General features: G+C 41.4%; 1 protein-coding gene across 1 annotated transcript in view; it reads left to right on the top strand.

The window, feature by feature from the left end:
- Positions 1-2267: 2267 nt before the first annotated feature.
- Positions 2268-24691, top strand: part of PLBD1 (phospholipase B domain containing 1) — a 54150-nt gene continuing 31726 nt past the window's right edge. Inside the window, exons 1-6 of the mRNA XM_011990792.1 lie at positions 2268-2364; positions 3115-3334; positions 15631-15714; positions 17020-17158; positions 21142-21282; positions 22060-22204. Of these exons, the coding sequence (XP_011846182.1) occupies positions 3141-3334; positions 15631-15714; positions 17020-17158; positions 21142-21282; positions 22060-22204 (703 nt within the window). The 5' untranslated portion in view covers positions 2268-2364; positions 3115-3140. The remainder of the gene's footprint in view (positions 2365-3114; positions 3335-15630; positions 15715-17019; positions 17159-21141; positions 21283-22059; positions 22205-24691) is intronic.

Here is a 24691-nt window from a genome sequence, read left to right as displayed (position 1 = left end):
GCATGCAGTATTTGGTTTTCTGTTCCTACGTTAGTTTGCTCAGGATAATGGCCTCCAGCTCCATCCGTGTTCCTGCAAACACATGATTTATCCTTTTTTATGGCTGCATAGTATTTCATGCTGTATATGTACCACAATTTCTTTATCCAGTCTACCACTGATGGGCATTTAGGTTGATTCCATGTCTTTGCTCTTGTGAGTAGTGCTGCAATGAACATATATGTGCATGTGTCTTTATGACAGAACAATTGATATTCCTTTGGGTATATGCCCAGTAATGGGATTACTGGGTTGAATGGTATTTCTGTTTTTAGGTCTTTGAGGAATCATCACAATGGTTGAACTAATTTGCACTCTCACCCACAGTGTATAAGCATTCCTTTTTCTCTGCAACCTCACCAGCACCTGTTATTTTTTGACATTTTAAATAATAGCCATTCTGACTCGTGTGGGATGATATCTCATTGTGGTTTTGATTTGCATTTTGCTAGTTATCAGTGATGTTGAGCTTTTTTTCATATGCTTGTTGGCCACATGTATGTCTTATTTTGAAAAGTGTGATAGACAGTCTTTTTGTTTGTTTGTTTTTTGAGAGGGAATTTCACTCTTGTTACCCAGGGTGAAGCGCAACAGCACAATCTCAGCTCTCTGCAGCCTCCGCCTCCCAGGTTTACGCGATTCTCCTGCCTCAGCCTCCCAAGTAGCTGGAATTACAGGCATGCGTCACACCCAGCTAATTTTGTATTTTTAGTAGAGATGGAATTTCGCCATGTTGGTCAGCCTGGTCTCGAAGTCCTGACCTCAGGTGATCCGCCTGCCTCGGCCTCCCAAACTGCTGGGATTTACAGTGGTGAGCCACTGCACCCGGCTGATAGGCAATCTTAACATCAAAAAGTAAAATGTTGGCCAGGCGCAGTGGCTCATGCCTGTGAGCAGAACTTTTTGTTTTGTTTTGCTTTTTTTGTTTTTGATACAGAGTTTTGCACTTTTTTGCCCAGGCTGGATTGCAATGGCACAATCTAGGTCCATAGCAACCTCTGCCTTCCGGGTTCAAGGAATTCTCCTGCCTCAGCCTCACAAGTAGCTGGAATTACAGGCGCACACCACCACGCCTGGCTCATTTTGTATTTTTAGTAGAGACGGGGTTTCTCCATGTTGGCCAGGCTGGTCACAATCCCCTGACCTCAGGTGATCCATCCTCCTTGGCCTCCCAAAGTGCTGGGATTACAGGTGTGAGCCACTGCACCCGGCAGCAGAACTTTTAAGAAATAGAAACTATTGAACATTTTTAGCAGGCAAGCTAACAAAATCAGTTCGCATTTTAGAAATGCTACTCTGGTAGAGAATGAAGAATGGATTAAAGGTCAGAGAAACCTTGAAAAAGTCCTCTTCTATACTTAAACGGCCAGTTGTGTTACCTAAAGTAACATAGAAATGTAGGCATAAAGAGGTGGAGACTGGTGGGAGAGATATTTAGGAGGCTTTGATTAAACCTAAGATATCAGAGAGAGAAAGGAAGCCAGGATGGATTCAAATTTCAGGCTGGGAGATCACCGAGAGAGAAAGCATCACGATGGAGGATATTTCGAATCTCTAGTGCGATGGAGTCATCCGGATTGTGTTATCAAGTGTGCTGTGGGGTATACAAGATAAAGAGGAACCTATGGGGAGAATGAGGAAAAAGGCAGGCACAGGAGAAGGAGAGTGGGGAGGGTGTAGTGTCCCAAAGGCCGTGGGAGGAAAGGGTTTTAAGAATAAGTGGTCACGAATGCAATGCTTTCAGAAGTTCATGTGACATTAGGACTCCAGGATTTTGTGAGTGAGCCAGGCAGAAGCCGCGTTGATATCCTGGAGGTGGAGAGCAGACTGCAGCCGGCTGGAGCAAGGGACAAGAGGAGGAAGTGCAGGGCGTGAGTGCATTCCTCTTTCCAAAAGGCGAGGCCTGGAACTGTGCCAGTCATATTCACAGCTCTGTCACCAGCACTCAAAACAGTCCCTGATACAGCGTGGACACTTTAAACTTTGTAATGATTTCGTGAAGGGAGTGAGAGATTCCAGCAATAGCTCCATTGGGTCACAGGATCCAGATGGCTTCTGTAGTTGGTTTATTTTTAGCTATGAGACAATGGAGCATGTTAAGTATGCCAAAGGGGGAGAAGCTACTGCCGAGAGAAGGAACTTTAGGGCACAGGAGCAAGAGGATATAGGATAGAACAAAGTTCCTAAAGAAGGTGGGAGGGTGAGATCCAGAGCATGGGTCGAAGGATGGAGGTGAACCAGAAGCTCCGGAGAGATGGGCGTGATGAGTTCAGGGATTGTCTAGGGATGGACCCACAAAATTATCAACACCTGACGGAGTCACAGGTGATAGCTTCTACTTGCTTCTACTTTTTTCTGCAAAAAATCTAATGTCATATGACATTAGATGAATTAAGCAAGAGACATAGGATAAGGAGCCTGAGAATGGTGATGTTTTGTTCCACCTGTTAAGGGGAATGGAAGAAGTTGCTGACTAGGGACAAGAGCCCTATTCTTGTCTGAATTAAGAAGTGGGCGTTGGATGTGAGGGCGGTCTGGCTGCGACATCTGTCACCCCATTGACCACCAGGTTGATTTGGCTGATCTGGCTGGCTGGGCGGTTGTCCCCTTCTTCCCTCACTCCTCCATGTGCGTCCCTCCTGAAGCTGCGTGCTCAGTCAAAGAGGACGAGCATCCCTGATAGAGGAGGACCGGTCTTCGGTCAAGGGTATACAACTAGCTGAGCTATCCTGCTAGAACCTCCAAACAAGCTCTCAAGAAGTTGGCTTAAGGTCCAGCTCCAGCCCTGCCCAGATTCCCACCCTCTAAGGATGAAGCACTCAGGCTCACCTCTATGATGCTGTAACTATACCCCTACCTTTGACCTTGTTCTTTGTGTTTTGAGCTTATCCCCCTTGATCAAGGTTCCAGTTTTTCCTCACTTGGAATAAGGGCAAACAATAACGGCAGATTTCCCAATTCTAATAGAATGGAAATCTTTAAAAGCAAATGTCTTGAAATTGTTGGATACATAGGAAAAAAAAGCATCACAGCTCATTTGAATGGCATTTTTATCATTATTCCCTTTTCTTCTAGGAGTCTACTATGCAACTGCATACTGGATGCCTGCTGAAATGACAGTAGAAGTCAAAAATATAATGGACAAGAATGGGGACGCCTATGGCTTTTACAATAACTCTGTGGAAACCACAGGCTGGGGCATCCTGGAGATCAGAGCTGGCTATGGCTCTCAAGCCTTGAGCAATGAGATCACCATGTTTGTGGCTGGCTTTTTGGAGGGTTACCTCACTGCCCCGTAAGTATCCCAGTCATGGTGGGGCCGCTGCCAGGCAACCCCTGTCCTTCCCATGTTCCACAGTGACTCTCGTCTTCCTGGCGTTGCACATTAGAACTGAAGAGTAGCTGCAGTTCTTCGCGTGTGTGATAGAGACATTATTACAATTGCATTTTTGCGGCGGTGGGGCATGGGACAGGTTCTCGCTTTGTTGCAAGGCTGGAGTGCGGTGGCGATCATAGCTCACTGCAGCCTTGATCTCCTGGGCTCAAGCAATCCTTCCACCTCTGCCTCCTGAGTAGCTGGGACCACAAGCATGGGCCCAGAATTGCATTTTTTCCTATAATCAGTACCTGCCTAAAAGGAACAAAACCCCCAAGTGTGGCACTCTTTTTTTTTTTTTTTTTTTTTTTGAGACGGAGTCTCGCTCTATCGCCCAGGCTGGAGTGCAGTGGCCGGATCTCAGCTCACTGCAAGCTCCGCCTCCCGGGTTCACACCATTCTCTGGCCTCAGCCTCCCGAGTAGCTGGGACTATAGGCGCCCGCCACCTCGCCCGGCTAGTTTTTTGTATTTCTTAATAGAGACGGGGTTTCACCGTGTTAGCCAGGATGGTCTCGATCTCCTGACCTCGTGATCCGCCCGTCTCGGCCTCCCAAAGTGCTGGGATTACAGGCTTGAGCCACCGCGCCTGGCCTATGTGGCACTCTTTAATTCTCATGGCACTTTTTAAAAATCTTCCTATCCCATGAAACTATTTTATTTTATATATTTTTGCAAAGACAGGGTCTCCTCATGTTGCCCAGGCTGGTCCTAAACTGCTGACCTCAAGCCATCCTCCCATCTTGGCCTCCCATAGTGTTGGAATTACAGGTGTGAGCCACCATACCCAGAAATGAAATGATTTTAAAGGACAGCAAAGTCCTTTCAGCCTACTAGTCACTTGTTGTCTGGTAGAAAGCAAATGAGAGGTGGGGTCGCTCCTTGAGAACAACGGAGCAGGGAAGATTAATTAAAAATAAACGGTTGGTGCATTTATTTCCAGCCATCTTGAAACAATACCTCCATGTGGACAGAGATTTTTAAATTGAAATTATAATGAGTCTAAAATAAATGTTTCTTCAAGTTCTACTGTTACTTGATTCTAGTGTCCTTGCCCTGCCTTATAAAAGTAACATGGATGTAATTAATAATAATGCAATCAGGCTACATACCTTTTAGAGAAGAGGACTTTAAGGAAAATAAAGTTACAATTTATCTAATCAACTCTCATCCCTCCTTTGATATAAAAAGTGTCTTGATGACTTTGCTTGACTCTTTTATTCTCTGTGACCTAGATTGTTGAGTGCAATTTCACCAAACTTTATTTAGGCTGTTACTGCCTCAGTCATAGTAAGTGAAATGTCAATCTTAATTTACTTTGAGTACTGGAGATTGTATCAGATGTCGAATGACTAGTTGTTGGGCTCTGGTTGCTCTTTTTTAATTCAGACTACAAATTTTTGTTTTTATTTTTATACCCAATTTTTTTACTCTTCCATACAAATCTCCTTAACAGCATACTATTCAATCAATGTATAAAACTTCGTAAACGGAATCAGATTTTTTTAACATGTTTAAAATTATTTTATACAGGTAAAAATCTGAACTTCTCCACATCTTTATACACTTCTGTTTCCACTGAATTCTGATTGTGTTATTTGAGTCGTGAGTTGGAAGAAACAATTTGAACCACAGTTGTGTGAATATAAATAGGTTAGATTAACTCATGAGTGACATATACAATGGGTTATTAATGGAAACTATGTGATCTGCAGAAAGCAGCTCTAATCTCTGAGAATGTTCTGAGAGTGCACGTTTCCCTTGGATATTTCTGTTGGTGTTACTCTTAGAGCTCACAGAGATTCACAGGGCTTTGACAAAGGTGGCACCTCTGACATTCTTATGTCTCAGAAAAAAATAAGCTTTAACATCTCATAGCAGCCACTTTTGAAGGTGGCTTTATCATTTCACCTTTACTTTTTATATAAAGCATTGACCTATTCTTACGAGTAACTTTATCCACTAACCAAAAAAGTCTATAGAAAAAGAAGCATTCTAATAATAACTTTTAAAAAACACTTCTGTGTTAGAGTAAAAATTGTTTGTTTGTTTTGAGTTAGAGTCTGTCTGTGTCGCCCAGGCTGGAGTGTAGTGGTGTAATCTCGGCTCACTGCAACCTCTGCCTCTCGGATTCAAGCAATTCTCGAGCTTCAGCCTCCCTAGTAGCTGGGACTACAGGTGCATGCCACCACAACCAGCTAATTTTTACATTTCCTTGTAGAGATGAGGTTTCACCACATTGGCCAGGCTGGTCTCAAACTCCTGACCTCATGATCCTCCCCCCTTGGCCTCCCGAAGTGCTGGGATTACAGGCATGAACCGCTGTGCCAGGCCTGTATTAAAGTACAAATTTTATTTATTTATTTATTTATTTATTTATTTATTTATTTATTTATTTTAAGACAGGGTCTTGCTCTGTTACCAGGCTGGAGTGCAGTGGCACAATCACGGCTCACTGCAGCCTTGACCTCCTGAGCTCAAGAGATCTTCCTACCTCAGCCTCCACAGTAGTTGAGCCTACATATGGGAGCCACCACATTCAAATAATTTTTTTTTTTTTTTTTTGAGATGGAGTTTCACTCTTGTTGCCCAGGCTGGAATGCAATGGCACAATCTCGGTTCACTGCAACCTCCACCTCCCAGGTTCAAGTGATTCTTCTGCCTCAGCCTCCCGAGTAGCTGGGATTACAGGCATGAGCCACCACGCCCGGCTAATTTTGTATTTTTAGTAGAGACGGGGCTTCTCCGTGTTGGTCAGGCTGGTCTCAAACTCCCGACCTCAGATGATCCACCTGCCTTGGCCTCCCAAAGTGCTGGGGTTACAGGCGTGAGCCACCGCGCCCAGCTTAATTTTTTATTTTTAGTAGAGATGAGGTCTCACTGTGTTTCCCAGGCTGGTAATTTTGTTTCTTAAAAAAAGACACTCAGCTACTATTCAGGAACTGTTTTCTTGTTTAATTTGCCTTTTTGCCATGTCTTTTCAAAGAGAAGTTGAGATGTATAAGTCAGCCTTTGAAAATTTTAAAAACAAATAAACAAAAATACTTCCTGCAAATTGTGATGTAGGCTTTGAGGATCTGAGTCTGCCTTCCTTTCACACCAGTAGCAATAGCCCACAGGCGAATGATCAGGAGTGGGGCAGAGATAGCTCTAGAATCTCAAAAACTATATCCTTAAGGAAAAGCTGGGTCACTCTTGCTAGCAACTCTATTGCAGAGAACAACCTCAAAAGAGCTTGTCAGCCATAAGTACAGAGTACAAGAGAGAAAAGCACCCCAGTGGCCAGAATAGTCAAAGAAGGCTTTTGGAAGAAGTGAGTTGTAGGCCTGGTGCTTGATAGAAGAGAACTACTAGGTTTGGTTGGGAAGAGGGATAAAGTCATTCCGAGCAGAATGCAATGGAACAGAGTACTGAAAAAAGGCGCTGAGTCTGAAATAAGTTGCATTTACAAGGAGTAAGGAGTGGCTGGGCACAGTGTCTCGCGCCTGTAATCACAACACCTTGGGAGGCCAAGATGGGAGGATCACCTGAGGTCAGGAGTTCGAGATCAGCCTGACCAACATGGCGAAACCCCATCTCTACTAAAAATGTAAAAATTCGTCTGGTGTGGTGGTATGCATCTGTAATCCCAGCTACTTGGAAGGCTGAGGAAGGAGAATCACTCCAACCAGGAGGTGGAGGTTGCAGTGAGCTGAGATTGCGCCATTGCACTCCAGTCTGGGCAACAAGAGTGAAACTCCATCTCAGAAAACAAAAACAAAAACAAGGAACGAGGAGTGGAGGCTTCAGTTGAACAATTGAAGGACGGTGGGTTTCAAAAGGCAAATGGGGACCATGTGTGGAAGGCCTTGGATGAAAGTGCTGCCAACAGTCCTTCTCTACTTGGAGCACAGAGTGCCCGAGGTTTCTTAAATATGAAAGATGACCTCTCTGGCGACTCTGTCTAGTGTTTGTGACTGTGGTCATTTTCCCACCCTTCTCAAAGAGGGGCTTCCCATATATGTGGTACCGAAAGCCTGAGAGGACCTCTGCTCTGCAGAGTCTTTGATTTAGCTCAAAGGCCATCTCAAATGCTGTCTTTTTTTTTTTTTTTTTTTTTTTTTGAGACGGAGTCTCACTCTGTCGCCCAGGCTGGAGTGCAGTGGCGCATCTCAGCTCACTGCAAGCTCCGCCTCCCGGGTTCACGCTATTCTCCTGCCTCAGCCTCCCAAGTAGCTGGGACTACAGGCGCCTGCCACCACGCCTGGCTAATTTTTGTATTTTTAGTAGAGACGGGGTTTCACTGTATTAGCCAAGATGATCTTGATCTCCTGACCTCGTGATCCGCCTGCCTCGGCTTCCCAAAGTGCTGGGATTACAGGCGTGAGCCACCGCGCCCGGCAAATGCTATCTTCTTGAAGCTTTTTAAGATTTCATTCCCATTGGATTAGAGCTCCAGCTCTCTCCTCTACCACCTGTTAGTGCCTTGATGGCCACCCTATTTTGTTAATCTTTATATACCCCAGATGTCTGGCATGGTGCTTTGCTCCCAGCTGTTACTTATTACATGCTAATTAGGTTTAATAGAATTCTAGTGTTCCAGTTCTATTAGAAACAAATTCTAAGTATGAGGTATATTTCCATGTAATGCAGTGTGATGGTAGCAGCCTTGACCAAACTGAAGATTCTTCCTCTGATTTTTAACTCTGTTGGACAGTTCCCTAAGAGTTACAGATTCAGCCTTTGATGTCTCATGAATGATATAAAGGCTGTTAAATAATCACGGATTGATTTTTAATAAAATGAGACATGAACTCTATCTGGAAAGCATGGTGATAAGCGTATGGGGACCTGGTCTCTCTAGTTTTTAATAAAGCAGCTGATCTCTTGTGTTGTTCACGCGGCTGCTGAAACTCTCTCCTCTGGAATTACACAGTTTGAATGAGTCAACTCAGCACGACAAACACTTGTTTTCCTACCTTGTGCCTGGCACTGAGGATAGGAAGAAACGTACGGAGTTTGTTCCTGACTACATTCTTCAAAGGCAACTCCTTTTACTTACATTAATATGTTGAGACAGGCGGCTCACGCCTGTAATCCCAGCACTTTGGGAGGCGGAGGCGGGCAGATCACGAGGTCAGGAGATCGAGACTATCCTGGCTAACATGGTGAAACCCCGTCTCTACTAAAAAATACAAAAAAATTAGCCAGGCATGGTGGCAGGCGCCTGTAGTCCCAGCTACTCAGGAGGCTGAGGCGGGAGAATGGCATGAACCCGGGAGGTGGAGCTTACAGTGAGCCGAGACCTCGCCACTGCACTCCAGCCTGGGTGACCGAGCGAGACTCCACCTCAAAAAAAAAATTATTTTTTCTTCTTCTTCTTTTTTTCTTTTTTTGAGATGCAGTCTCACCTGTTACCCAGGCTGAGTGCAGTGGCACAATCTCGGCTCACTGCAACCTCCACCTCCCAGGTTCAAGCGATCCTCCACGTTCAGCCTCTTGAGTAGCTGGGATTACAGGCATGCACCACCACTCCCAGCTAATTTTTGTATTTTTAGTAGAGACAGAGTTTCACCATGTTGGCCAGGCTGGTCTGGAACTCCTGACCTCAGGCAATCTGTCTGCCTCAGCCTCCCAAAATGCTGGGATTATAGGCATGAGCCACCGTGCCCGGCCCACTCTCAAAAATTTCTAATGATGTAATTTAAAATTGACCACAATTATTTCTAATTATTCTAATTTTTTGTAATTATTTCTAATTATTTGTAATTTAAAATTGACCACAAAATACCAAAGACGATGATAACCAGCCATTATATGCCATTTACAGTGTGCCAGACTCTGTTCAAAGCATTTGACATACGTTGAGTTATTTAATCCACAATACCATGAGGTGTGTATCATGATAATCTTCATATTATTCATATGAAAACTTGGGAAGTTAGGTAACTAGCTGAAAGTCACGAAGCTTGTGAGTAGGAGCCAGGATTGGAACGGAGGCTATCTAGTCCCAGAGTTTGCATGCGCATGCCCCGCTACCACAGACAAATGGATTCATCGCTGTGGGAAATACTAAAGGAGCCCAATATGGTCTCTGACTCAGGGAGGCCAAACAGGAGAGCGTAGGAGGTAGCACATGACAGGTGCTAAATGATGTGTTATTGCCATCATGCAAAAATATTCTGGGAAAGATGGGTGTGCACATGTCTTTCTGATCTCAACATGTAGAAGAGGTGTTGAAGAGGTAAAGGTGAGCAAAATCTCAGCCAACTTAGCAGGAAACTTACCGACTTTACACACTGCAGGAACTGAAACTAAACCTGACTCATCCATGAGGTTGACACTAGTGTCGTCTCTGTTGAGAATTCAGAAGCATAGAGAAGTTGGAATCCTGCTTTTAGTAAGATATAGCTTAGAAGTAGTGGAGTCAAGCTTTAAACTCAGAGCTCAAAGCCTGAATTCTTTAATGTTACACTGCATTGCTCTGCCACACAGAAGTGTAGGGTCCCAGGCCCAGGGATCAGAGAAGGGCTTCAACCTGAAGAGACTGCAAGAAGATTGTATTCTTTGGAGCTTCTGTGTGTGGCAGGATCAGGTGAGGCCCCCACTTCTCATCTCAAGGTAGAGGTTTCTCTCCCCTTGTACTGAATGTCAGAATCAAAAAGGCTAGTCTCCACACCCAAGGGAAAAAAAAAAAAAAAAAAGCCAGGGGCAGTGGCTCACTCCTGTAATCCCAGCACTTGGGGAGGCTGAGGCGGGCAGATCACCTGAGGTCAGGAGTTCAAAACCGGCCTGACCAACATGGTGAAACCCCATGTCTTCTAAAAATACAAAATTAGCTGGGTGTGGTGGCACACGCCTGTAATCCTAGCTACTTGGGAGGCTAAGGCAGTAGAATTGCTTAAACCTCTGTGACAAAAGTTGCAGTGAGCTGAGATCACATCACTGCCCTCCAGCCTGGGTGACAGAGCGAGACTCCATCTAAAAAAAAGAAACCAGAAGAAAAATTTTAATACTTCTGGCTCAGTCACCTTCCTGTATTTCCATCTGTCTTGTCTATGGTTATGTAGTAGACACTCTCAGCAGTGACACTCAAGTCAGGATTAATATTCCTCTGTTTAAGGATTTTCCCATCTAGACAATATTGACATTTTGGGTTGGATTATTCTTCACTGTGGCAAGCTGTTCTGTACCTTGTGGGATCTTCAGCAGCATTTGTGGCCTCTACCCACTAGCTACCAGTGGCACCTTCCCCCTCACTCAGTGTGACAACCAAAAATGTCTCCAGAAATGCTCCCTAAGGGAAAAATCATACCAGTTGAGAGCCACTGCCTTATCTTGAAACAGACTGAAAAATTTGGGGGATCTGGGACTCTGCGTGGAGCCAGGCAGGGTGCAGTGATGGAAGACTTTGGATAAAAAGTATGAATTTTTTGTTTCTTTACCTGAGTGAGCATTGTAAGTGAAGAGCCCACAAGTGGTTTGTTTCCAATAAATAAAACTGTTTTCATATAACTCTTTTTTTTTTTTTTTGAGATGGAACCTTGCTGTGTTGTCCAGGCTGGAGTGCGGTGTCATGATCTCTGCTCACTGCAACCTCCGCCTCCTGGGTTCAAGCAATTCTTGTGCCTCAGCCACCCGAGTGCTGAGGTTATAGGCATATGCCACCATGCCCGGCTTTTTGTATTTTTAGTAGAGACAGGGTTTTGCCATGTTGCCAAGGCTGGTCTTGAACTTCTGATCTCAAGCAATCCACCAGCCTCGGCTTCCCATACTGCTGGGATTACAGGTGTGAGTCACCGTGCTGGCCTTCATATAACTTATTTTAAGAGCATGGGGCCAGGACAGAGGATCCCTCTCTTGTCACCCACACACTTGTCTAGCTTTAGTGCTGTTCTTGCTCTTGCATTTAGAGGTAGTAGAAGGTAACTAAATGGATCAAAGCAAAGGTATGTGATAGCAGAAACTATATGTAAATAATAGTTTAATGTGATGATTCAATTTAATATATACACACAGGTAATTGGAAGAAAAAATTCTCATGAGGTAAAGTTTATTAAATTCCAGTACCACAAAATAAACAATTTCAAAGGATCATAATCTTGTGTACTTCACCAGCAATAAAACTATTCTCAGATTATTAGTTTCAGTTCTGGAAACTACTAGATAAAGAATATCTAAAGTTTCAAAATGTAGGAGCCAAATTCCCATTCTTGGAATCCAGCATGGCCTCCAATTCTAAAGTTCCGACATCAGTGAAAAGCATCAGATAAAAACCAGAACGAGGACTGTAGGTAAACATTCAGTCCAGAGGGTGCAGGGACTTCCTCTTTGCTCTAAACTTACAGCAAATTATAGGGAAAATATGAGAAATAAAACCTCATAGTAACACAGCTGGGCTCCAGAACAAGATTAAATGTCTCTTCTACCAGAAATTGAACAGATAACAAAGTGATAAAATATGGATCTACTGGCCCTTGGCCTGAAGCCAGCAGAGGCAGCCACCTGCTGATGGGTGAGGGCCTCAATGCTTTGAGTGAGCTGAGTCAAGGCTAGGAGCCAGAAGTAACCTTGATGCTTTTAACTGCTTGTAGAAAGGAGGCCACAAAATAGTGTTGGTGATGTAAGTCCTAGCCTATAGATTTATAAGAAACAGTAAGCTTGGGGGTGGGGAGGTGGTGGCAACCAAAAGCCAAATCATTCACATGCTGGTTTAGTTATTTACAAATATCGCTGCAATATTCCATAGGATGGAAGTCCCAAAAAGGCACTGGAAGACCTGGTTCCTAGGACTCGGAGGCATTTGGACAGGGAAAGAGGGAGGGAGAGAGGGAGAGAGACAGAGGGAGGAAAGAAAAATGCCTACACACCAAAGTTCCAAAATCCACAAAGAAATTGAAAGATAGTTAACAAAATCAACAATGTGAGTATACTCCAGATTATTTTTTAGAATGGTTTCACAAAGACTTTACATTTGCATAGGGTGCTTTAAGTTATAAATGAAAGAAAACTTGGAGAATTTGTTAAACAAGGAGTAAGAAGTAAAAAGACGGATTTTTAAAAAGAGCTTGTTAGAAATGTAAAAGAAAATTATAGAAGTTAAATTTTTAAAAATCTCAATACATAGACAAATCCTGGACTAGATACAATCAGATAAAAAATTCTGAATCGGATATTAGTATTGAGGGATTTATACGATACACAGCCCAAAGAGATAAAGGGTAAAACTTATGAAAAAACTGTTATTAGACATAGTAATTAGATTGAGAAACTCTCATATAGACCTATTAGGAGTTTCAGAAAAAGAGACTAGAGGCAATTGCAGATAAGCAATAATTGACAAGGTAATTGCTGAGAATTTATCAAAATGGAAAAAACAGGCCCAGTGCAATGACTCACTCCTATAATCCCAGTACTTTCGGAGGCTGAGGTGGATGGATCACCTGAGGTCAGGAGTTCAAGATCAGCCTGGCCAACATGGCAAAACCCCATCTCTACTAAAAATACAAAAATTAGTCAGGCATGGTGGCAAACATCTCTAGTCCCAGCTACTCGGGAGGCTGAGGCAGGAGAATTGCTTGAACTTGGGAAGCGGCGGTTACAGTGAGCCAAGATCACACGGCTGCACTCCAGCCTGGGTGACAGAGCAAGACTGCATCTCAAAAATAATACAAAAACCAAAAAACACAAATCCTTAGTTGGAAGACACAGCCTTTTAAATTGCTATAATGCAGCAGATGAGACTGCAGACAATTGAAGATAAAGGGAACCATCTTAAAAGCTATTAGAAAGGAAAGACATTAACTACAAAGGAATCTCAGCTAGGAAGCATATTGCGGATCATCAGCAATAGTGTCAGAAGACATCAAGATATTATCTTAAAAGTATTGAGGAGAAATATCTAACTAGAATGTTATAACCGTGTAAATCATCCAGGAGGAGGGGCAAAATAATAATATGTTCAGATACATAAATTAAAACAGTTTACCACCCAAAGACTTCATTAAACTGTTAGAGGCTATACTTTACCAAGTATAATAGGAGGGAAAGTGTGGTATGTAAGGAACAATCATTAATACAAGAAACAAAAAAAAAAATTAATACAATTTAATTGTAAAGGTTAAAAAGAAAATATTTTTTGTTTTTTTCCTGAGGTGAAGTCTTGCTCTGTTGCCCAGGCTGTAATGCAATGGCATGATCTTGGCTCACTGCAACCTCCACCTCCCAGGTTTAAACCATTCTCCTGCCTCAGCCTCTGGAGTAGCTGGGATTACAGGTGCATGCCTCCAGGTCCGGCTAATTTTTGTGTGTATGTATTTTTAGTAGAGATGGGGTTTCACCATGTTGGCCAGGCTGTTCTCAAACTCCTGACCTCGTGATCCGCACACCTCGGCCTCCCAAAGTGCTGGGATTACAGATGTGAACCATTGCGCTCAGCCTAAGAAAATAAATCAAAAAGGTAAAACTAAATCTTTGAACAATAACGTGATGGAGGATGTCAATGGGTAGTTAAAATGTGCTAAAATATGCTTTATGTTTAGAGGAAGAGAGAAATATAAAACTCATTTAGACTTTATAAGAAAATACTCGTTATATTTTTTTAATGTTAAGAGTAAAAATACATTCTATAGGTTTTAAATCAGCAGAACTGAAAAGAAAATAACAGAAGTATTATCTAAACAAAGAAAACATAAAAGAGGGGACGGGGACAAATGAAGGGATAGTAAATGGAAAACAGAAAAGATTATAGAAATAAATCCAAGAGGCTGGGCGCGGTGGCTCACGCCTGTAATCCCAGCACTTTGTGGGGCTGAGGCAGGCGGATCATGAGGTCAGGAGATCGAGACCATCCTGGCTAACTAACACGGTGAAACGCCATCTCTACTAAAATTACAAAAAATTAGTCGGGCGTGGTGGTGGGTGCCTGTTGTCCCAGCTACTCGGGAGGCTGAGGCAGGAGAATGGCGTGAACTCGGGAGGCGGAGCTTGCAGTGAGCCAAGATCGCGCCACTGCACTCCAGCCTGGGCGACACAGTGAGACTCCGTCTCAAAAAAAAAAAAAAAAAAAAGAAAGAAAAAAGAGAAAGAACTCCAAGAATATTAAAATCCCAGTAAATGTAAGTGGATTATTTTAATCAATTAGAAATATTAACTGTACACCATATGAAACATTTTTAATTTTTTTAAGTTTTAAAATAAAGAATTACAAATGCCCAATAATCTTATGAAGAATGGAAATTAAATGGAGGGACTATTTAAAACCTATCAAATTGTTAAAAGTTGAAAAGTCTCACAATATGAAGTGTTGGTAAGGCTGTGGAAGAAGGAGAAGTCTAACATGTAGTAAGTAGGGATATAAATTGGTACGATCACTGTGGAGAACAATTTGGCAATATCTAGTTACTTTATAGCTATATAGAATACTTACCCCAACTATTATTCACATGTGTATGTATGTGTGTGTGTGTGTGTGTGCATGTCCTAGAAGAACATGCAAATGTGTGAAAAAAAAGACATATACAAAAACATTTGAAGTTGCATTGTAATAGGAAGAAATAAAAAATCAGTTAAATGTCCATCATGGGAATGCATGCATGAATATGGTCATACCATGGAATAGTATCAGCAGTTAAAAAGAATAAATGTAAGTAGCAGATAGCATAGATATTTCTTCAAAAATCATATTGAGATAAATAAGTAAAGAGTGATCAGTATGATCTTTTTTATAGTGTGTTGCGAACATGATAATTCTATGCATTATTTATGGTTAAATGTGTATTTATGGTTAAATATACATTTATGGTTAAATGTATATTTATGGTTACATTATTTATGGTTAAATGTTTAATTGCATATAAACATGCATGGGAATAATCAGATTCAAGACTGAAGTTATTACCTCTTGGGAGAAGGGAAAAGAATTAGCATCAGGAAGTTCACACAGGGGCTTTGACTCTACACTTTGTTTGATTTTTTAAATATATGTGGCAAATATGGCAAAATATAATAATTTAATAAAGTTGAGTGGTGAACACTTGGGTGTTTTCGATATTCTATCCTTTTCTATATGTTGTAAATATTTCCCAATTTGAAACTGTGCATTTATTAAGGAAAAAAGATAGTAGGGAGAGTTTGTAATTAGGGACATCCTAGTTAGCCAAATGATTGAATAATTTACTGTGATGGAGAAATCCAAGAACAAAAATAGAAATGTGGTAATTTTCATGTATCATTTCAGGCACATGAATGACCACTACACAAACCTTTACCCGCAGCTGATCAGGAAACCTTCCATCATGGATGAAGTGCAGGATTTTATGGAGTACGTATAATAGCTTTTCTCTTTTCGTTGTTTTTAATGCTGCAGGGACTGAATCTGTAATTTCAAGCAGCAATTTTTTCTTTGCCAATTTATTTTTAAATCTCTTTAGCAGGACTCTACAGTTGTTCTTCTAGTAGGGGATAGCACTTTCTGGTAATGACATGAAAACTGGTTGCAAACAACATGCTCTTTAATGTCAGCTCTTTCAAAGGTTGAGTTGAATATCGCTTAACCAATTGCTGACACGGTTAGAGGAACATCACCAGTGTAAAGTATCAGTGTTAAGTCCCTGGATCTCTTCCTCATGGAGGCCCTTCTCCTTCTTGCAGGGATCCCCTCTCTTCACTCTTTAAGGTGTTTCCTTTTCATGAGCCTGCAACTAATCCTAACTGAGGTCTTTGATAATATCTAAAGTCATAATTCTTAACACCCTCTGAGACGCTTTTCATTTTAATAAAGTTTCCTGAAGACTAAAATTTTAAATGTGTTTACACTTGTAGGATGACAGGAGATTAATTTGGGGACAGAAAGGCTCTTGGGTTGGCCCTCCAAATTGCACTCCAAGCAACTTCTTCATGAAATGCTAAAAGTCCTATAGAGCTTCAGTGAAAAACCACTGGGCTAGATCCCATGAAGCAAGGACATTATTCTAAGACTGATCTAGTGATCGCCTGAACAAGTCAGAAATAGTTTTCAGTATACAAAGTTATATCAAATCATCCCATGAAAGTTCAGAGAACTGGAAGAATGAAGGCACCATTAAAAAATGACATTTTTGCTACCATGCTGGGACTGAGGCATTGAGGCAGTTCCTAATAACAACTGAAACGGAATGAATCATAAGCTATGCAAATGATCTGAGAGAAATACAAACAGATATCAACCACCTTGCCCTTAGATTTTGTCCGGTTGTTTAACTTTACTACTTCTACAACTAAAAGTAAAGTTAATCAACGTATCTTTATTGACTTAGTGAAACATTGTGGTTTGACACAAAATGCGTTTGGATAGTCTCTCCTCGACATGTTTAGGTCTCGTATCACAGGAGGGTCAGCATCACACTTATGCTTTTGTTCTAGATACAGCACAGAAGAAGCTGTGAAAGAAGAATCAAAACCCTAGGGAGAAATTAAAAATCAGTTAGAATTTTCCCTGAAATCCTTTGAGTGACTGGAGTGTTACCAGATCTAGAATTGAAATCATATTAGCATAAGTGTCTGAGTATATAATCTCTCAATGCTGGTTTGATTTACCTTTGAATGAGTAACTGTTGAGACTGTAGTGCAAATCTAATTTCTCTTCCAGGAAGCAAGATAAGTGGACCCGGAAAAATATCAAAGCATACAAGGATGACTCATTTTGGAGACACACAGGCTATGTGATGGCACAAATAGATGGTCTTTACGTAGGAGCAAAGAGGAGGGCCATCTTAGAAGGGACAAAGGTAGGATTTTAAACAAGCTTCTCAGAATTTACACAGTATGGTAAGAATATTGAATGTTATCTTTAAAATAACATTCCAGTTTAGAAGCAGATCAAAGTAGAACTACAGTATACATTCCTTACAGCCAAGAACCGTCATAGCTGTCATATTGTGACACCTAATTTACAAAATTACAAGCCCAAAACACAAGTAAGCCAACTTGTTTCTGTGTGTTTTCAATCTCCCATAATACTGGGCTCAGGATTAGGTTAAAAAGCATGGTATGAATGTACTGGGTTTTTAACTACTCTGATAAAACTAGTGTTTTAGACTGCATGCTCATTAAGACAAGATGTTTAAGTATATAAGTTCTATGTTTGCCACACTCCACAACATTCATGTAAACACATATCCACACAAACACATATGCATTATAATTCTGGGGGAAAGCTTTACTGACTCACTGAGGCTTCCAATGTACCATTTGATATACTTCCAAAAATTGTGGATATTTTGTTTCCTGGGATAATATATGTATAAACGAAATATGTATATTATGTAACTTTTTGTCTATTTTGCCAGTATATATGTATATAATATGTATATTATATAACATATTACATTTATTACGTTTTGTCTATTTTGACAGTATATATATATAATATGTATATTATATAACTCTTTTTGCCTATTTTGACCAGTGTGTGTATATATATATAAAATTAAGTGCACAGCTTTTCTTTGAACTTTTTGTCTATTTTGTCCAATGTGTGTATATATGTATATATACATATATATGCACATATATACATGTACATGTCTGTGTCTGTGTGTACATGTGTGTATATATGCGTGTATATACACATATATGTTGATAAATGTCAAAATAATGTCCAGTGAAAGCAGTGAGTTACAGAAAAATGCATACAGTAAGACTCTAACTTTTTTTTTTGAGTCAGAGTCTTGCTCTGTTACCCAGGCTGGAGTGCAGTGGCATGATCTTGGCTCACTGCAACCTCTGCCTCCTGGGTTCAGGTGATTCTCCTGCCTCATCCTCCCAAGTAGCTGGGACTACAGGCGTGAGTCAACACTCCCAACTAATTTTTGTATTTTTGGTAGAGATGAGGGCTCACCATGTTGGCCAGGCTAGTCTCGAACTCCTGACCTCAAATGATCTACCCGCCTCAGCCTCCCGAAGTGCTGGGATTACAGGTATGAGCCATTGCACCCAGCCCATACAATATGACTCTATTTGTGCAAAATCAAAAAAGGTAGAGTTTTAAAAATATATCTTAAAAAATATATATATATAGGTGATAAATATATTATATATAGGTGATAAATAATAGAGTGGCAGGTAATGAGCTATACAAAATTTAGCATAGTGGTGACCGCTGGCAGGAAAGGAGTGAGATGAGATTGGAGACTTCTAAGGCACTGCTGATGTTCCATTTTTTAAACTGTGAGTTGACTACATCGGTGTTTATTTATTTTTCCTTAAATTGTATGTATACATCTTTATTCTTTCAGATGTGTAATATCATCTGTCCTTCCGCTTCTAAGCAGCATTCCAACGTATGGATATATTATACAGTATAACAAAAGAAATGCAAATATCAATTACAGTGGGATACTGTTTTGCACCTATGAGATTGGAGATAAACTAAATGTTTAATATGTTTTTGAGGATGGAAGAGTTTTATTTATTTATTTAGAGACAGAGTCTTACTCTATCGCCTAGGTGGGAGGGCAGTGGCTTGATCTCAGCTGCAACCTCCGCCTCTGGGGCTCAACCAATTCTCATGCCTCAGCCTCTTGAGTATCTGGGAATACAAGCATGCACCACCCCACCGGGCTAATTTTTGTATTTTTAATAGAGATGGGATTTCACCATGTTAGCCAGGCTGGTCTCGAACTCCTGACCTCAGGTGATTCATCGGACTCGGCCTCCCAAAATGCTGGGATTACACTCATGAGCCACTGCACCTGGTCAGAAGAGTATAATTTAAACAATTCGTATGAGAACAATTTGGCAATATCTATTAAAATCTAAATCACTTCTAGGAATTTATCCCACACATAGACTCAAACATAAGCAAAATGATGTGTCCAAGATTAATTATTGTGGCATTGTTTATAATAGCAAAAGACTAGAAGCCACTTGAAAACTCATCAAAGAAAACACTAGTTAAAAATATTATAAAACATCCATACATTGGAATGCTGCTTAGAAGAGTGAAGACAGGCCAGGTGTGGTGGCTCACGCCTGTAATCCCAGCACTTTGGGAGGCCAAGGTGCGTGGATCACCTGAGGTCAGGAGTTCTAGACCAGCCCAGCCAACATGGTGAAACCTCGTCTCTACAAAAAACTACAAAAATTAGCTGGGCATGGTAGCGGGCACCTGTAATCCCAGCTACTTGGGAGGCCAAGGCAGGAGAATCGCTTGAACCCGGGAGGTGGAGGTTGCAGTGAGCTGAGATTGCGCCATTGCACCCCAGCCTGGGCAACAAGAGTGAAACTCTGTCTCAAAAATAAGGAAATAAATAAATAAATAATAAAAATAAAAAGAAGAGTGAGGACAATTTTTACATCCAATATAAAAACATCCCCAAAACATTAAGTGAAAGATATTAAGACAAAAAAAAATCAAGGTGAACAACAGTGCATATAACACACTACCATGTATGTTTTTAAAAATTGTGTTTACAAGACATTTTTAAAACTCTGGATCCAAGATCACAGTGCCAATAGGGAAAAATAAAAAATCAAAAAACTGGCAGTATATGCAAAAAAACTAGCAAAATGATTAACTAGAAATGGTAGTACCTGAGCAAATGGAGAACAGGAAAAGGAGGAGACTTTCTGCTATAAACATTATTATAATTTTTTAAATCTTGAATAATAAATGCGTAACTTATTCAAACAAACAAAACAGAGATGATATTTATATAAATAAAAATTGGATTGAGTTTTTGCTTTGGTTTTAGTTTTTTGGTTAAAATGTTATTTGTGTTTGTCTTCCCACCACCTCTACCCCAAAACCAATTTGTTGATGCCTAACCCGGACCTGCTGCAGCAGACTGAATCTTCCTGGAGCAGTGCTCTCCAGTTTACACAAAGTTCATGTTCAAGTACAATCTGATAACTGCTCAGAGTTAACGCTGGCCAGTCAGTTGGTCTTACGGTTAACACACAATCAAAACCAAAAGCTTCTTAGTTGAATGTTTTTGCTGTGTAGCAGTGGTTCTTGTCTAAGAGTGGTTTCTCTCCAGAGGGCACTTGGCAATGTCTTGGAGACATTTTTGGTTGCCAAAACTGGGAAGTTGCCACTGATACCTAGTGGGTAGAGGCCAGGAATGATGCTAAACGTCTCACAATGCACAACAACCGAAAAGAAAGTATTAACTGGCTCAAAATGTCAGTAGTGCCGAGGTTGAGAAGCACTGCTGTAGAGTGCAAACAGAAAGCTCTACTTTACTCTCCAAGGAGCCACTCCCACATTCTGTGGCTATCAAAACATGCCAAAACAGCTCTTCTAAACTATAAAGCCACAAAAATTATTTTATTAGCTACAATAAAAATCTAGCATAAGAGACACTTCAGAAATAAATAATTTTTTTTTTTTTTGAGATAGAGTCTCACTGTGTCACCCAGCTGGAGTGCAGTGGCGTGATCTTGGCTCACTGCAACCTCCACCTCCTGGGTTCACCCCATTCTCCTGCCTCAGCCTCCCGAGTAGCTGGAACTACAGGTGCCCACCACCACGCCCGGCTAATTTTTGTATTTTTAGTAGAGACGGGGTTTCACCATGTTAGCCAGGATGGTCTCGGTCTCCTGACCTCGTGATCCACCCACCTCGGCCTCCCAAAGTGCTGGGATTACAGGTGTGAGCCACTGCGCACAGCCTGCAAGGGAATAATTTAATGGGACCCTAACGAGAGGAAAAACAGGAAAAGATGTCTGTCACAAATCGATGTTAAGTGCAGTCTTTGTCCTTTCCTAGCCAATGACCCTGTTCCAGATTCAGTTCCTGAATGCTGTTGGAGATTTATTGGATCTGATTCCCTCACTCTCTCCCACAAAAAACAGCAGCCTAAAGTTTTTTAAGAGATGGGACATGGGACATTGCTCCGCTCTTATTAAGGTAAGACATAGCAGCTCCTTTTGCCTTGTTCTGGTTCTTACAGACTTTATCTATATAGCGCCCAAGTATAGCAACATCTCATCACCCCTGGCTATAACAGTGTATCAGCTCGTGAGTTCTTCAATGGTAGAAGTTAAGAACTGGAAGTAACTTTGATGGAGAGAATTTTAAGTACATGATGTTACATCTATTTCTTCCACCATTCCTCCCATGCTGTGTGCACCTGCGCCACTTCCACCTTCTAGAATCTTCCATTTTGTTTTTTTGTTTTGTTTTGTTTTTGAGCTGGAGTCTCACTCTGATGCTCTGGCTGGAGTGCAGTGGTGTGATCTCGTCTCACTGCAACCTCTGCCTCCCAGGTTCAAGCGAGTCTCTTGCCTCAATTCCCCAAGTAGCTGGGACTACAGGGGTGTGTCACCATGCCTGGTTAATTTTTCTTGTTTTTTTGGTATAGACAGAGTTTCACCATTTTGGCCAGGCTGGTCTCGAACTCCTGACCTCAAGTGATCCGCCTGCCTTGGCCTCCCAAAGTGCTGGGATTTTGAGTGTGAGCCACCATGCCCAGCTAGAGTCTTCCATTTTGAATGTTAGAAGGAAGAGTCTGTTTGGGGCCACATTAAATGTTAATCTTGATTCCTTGGCCATATTTTCCAGTAATTAATATAGCAATAAACACTTACCTGAAAGGGCACAATCCCTGATTGCCTCTTACACTTAAGACAATTGCAGTCAGTTAGCTATGTACATCTGTGTAATCCACTATAATTCTGGCTGTAGGTTCTTCCTGGGTTTGAGAACATCCTTTTTGCTCACTCAAGCTGGTACACGTACGCAGCCATGCTCAGGATATATAAACACTGGGACTTCAACATCAAAGATAAAGATACCAGCAGTAGTCGCCTCTCTTTCAGCAGTTACCCAGGTAAATGAATTTAAAGAAACATCTGAGCACTCTGAGTACTATTCCCGGATAAAGCCTTAGTGACTCAGTGTTAACTGCAATGGGAGAAGAAATGTTTAATGGTTAGTATATATTAACAAACAATCTGATTTTCAGAGTGCTTTTGAAGAAACATAGCTCAAATACTTTTATTTAATAGAATGACATAAACAAGGTTACTAGAATTGCCAAATAGAAGACACTTCGTAAATGGAAATGGCTACATCTAAATTTATTTCAACAAATGCCAACTGAGTATGTATTATGTACAAGACACTTTGCTAGGCTCTGCAGCAGAAGCAATGAAGACATGGCTGATCCTGCGCTCAGGTACCACCTTGAGGGCCTGTAGTGTTTCTTTTATTTACTGCAATATCCACAGCACTTAACCTTAGTGTGTGGCATCGAGTACTTAATAAATTGCCAAATGAATGGATGAATGAATGTGTAAGTTTATAAACTTTACATTATAGTCAGGAGGACAATATAAAGTGTAATATGAACAAGAGTAATAATATTACTGAATACTGTATGTACTACAAAAGAAGTGTAACCAGTGTTGTCCATTCCAAGGGGGTGAGACTCACATCTGATTGTTGGGGAAAGGAAAAAGAGGATGACTTTTGAGATAGACCATGAAGGATGGCTAGAATTTGAAGAAGTAGAGATGGACGGGAGGACAGTCCCAGTAGAAGAGAGGTTGCAAATTCCTGGGTCTAAATGCAACAGGCAGGTGATGTAAATGAATAAAGCAGGTCTGGTTTAAGAAAACAGAAAGTGGAGGCCGGGCGCGGTGGCTCACGCCTGTAATCCCAGCACTTTGGGAGGCTGAGGCTGGCGGATCATGAGATCAGGAGATTGAGACCATCCTGGCTAACACGGTGAAACCTCGTCTCTACTAAAAATACAAAAAAATTACCCGGGTGTGGCGGTGGGCGCCTGAAGTCCCAGCTACTCGGGAGGCTGAGGCAGGAGAATGGCGTGAACCCAGGAGGCGGAGCTTGCAATAAGCCGAGATCGGGCCACTGCACTCCAGCCTGGGCGACAGAGCGAGACTCTGTCTCAAGGAAAAAAAAAAAAAAAAAAAAAGAGAAAGTGGAAACAAGTGTAGCAAACATATGACCCATGGAAAGGAGGTAAGGATCAGCTGTCACTGTCTGTTCTCCATCCAAGAATTTCCAGATCCTCCAACTTAGATAAAAACATGTATTTAAAAAAACAAAACTCACTCTGTAAATCCAACAAAGCGTATGTGTTAGCATGTGTTAGCCCCAGCCTCCTCAAGAAACATTAAGAGCAAAGTCAAGGGGAAAACACTAAACATCTAAGAGTTCGACTGGATACACTGTAACCAACATGACCTTTAATTACATATCTGTAACTTATGGGGTGGTTATACCAAACACCTGTCATATCTATCTACCTTTGTCAGAATATGTTTGGCCTTCCTATCAGAAATTCCTTTTTATTTTTAGAGTCAGGGTCTCACCCTATCACTCCGGCTGGAGTGTAGCAGTACAACAATAGCCCACTGCAGCTTTGACCTCCGGGGCTCAAATGATCCTCTTGCCTCAGCCTCCCAACTACAGGCACACATCACCATGTCTGGCTAATTTTAAAATATATATTTTATTTAGATGGGATCTTGCTACATTGCCCAGTCTGGTCTTAAGCTCCTGGGCTCAAGTGGTCCTCCAGCTTCAGCCTCCCAAAGTGCTGGGATTAAGGTGTGAGCCATCATGTCCAGCCCCTATCAGGAATTCTGACCAAGGGCATAACCCAGTATTTCTCTGTCCTTGTGACCTGATCCTTTCTTTGAAACCACTTTGATTTCATCTTTGTCTTAGTTTGCTTAGTTGTTTTAGCATTGAGGGGGACTAGGGACTCCTCTCTCTGAGTTAGACTGTGCTTTGATTCTTTCACATTCTATTACACTGACATTTAAGGACAGCAAGAGACAGAGCAGTCCACTATTCTTCCTCTTCCTCGTCTTTGTGATAAAATGCAACATTCAGATGTTATGTGCACTACTTTGAAATCTCTGTGAAATACAATGCTCTCCAGTAGTGTTAACAGTCCTGGACCCCAGAGGTAGTGATGGAGAAGGTCATGGAAGGTTTTCTTACAAAACGTATAATCCTGTTAACATTTGCATATGTATCCTTCCAGATGAGTTACACAAATAGATATCATAGATCATATGTAGAGCTTTTTGGAGCAATTGAAACTCCAAGAGAGCAAAAGACACTTTTATATATACTCCAAGACGTTTTTACAGGAGCCAATGGAACAGTGGGATTCATATTTTCTCTAACTGGGCAGCTTTGTTCTCAGCACCAAACAGGAAAAACATGTGCAGTCTCATTTATGTTACAAATTATTTTATTAAGGGACCAGCAACATTGGATTCATTGAATAGACATGACATAGAACTATGCTTTGCGATGAAGCTCATGCCATCTTAGCTGC

This window comes from Mandrillus leucophaeus, unplaced genomic scaffold (assembly GCF_000951045.1).
Source record: "Mandrillus leucophaeus isolate KB7577 unplaced genomic scaffold, Mleu.le_1.0 Scaffold383, whole genome shotgun sequence".
NCBI lineage: Eukaryota > Metazoa > Chordata > Mammalia > Primates > Cercopithecidae > Mandrillus > Mandrillus leucophaeus.
Note: the sequence above shows the minus strand (reverse complement) of the source record. Positions and strands in the feature narration are given on the sequence as shown.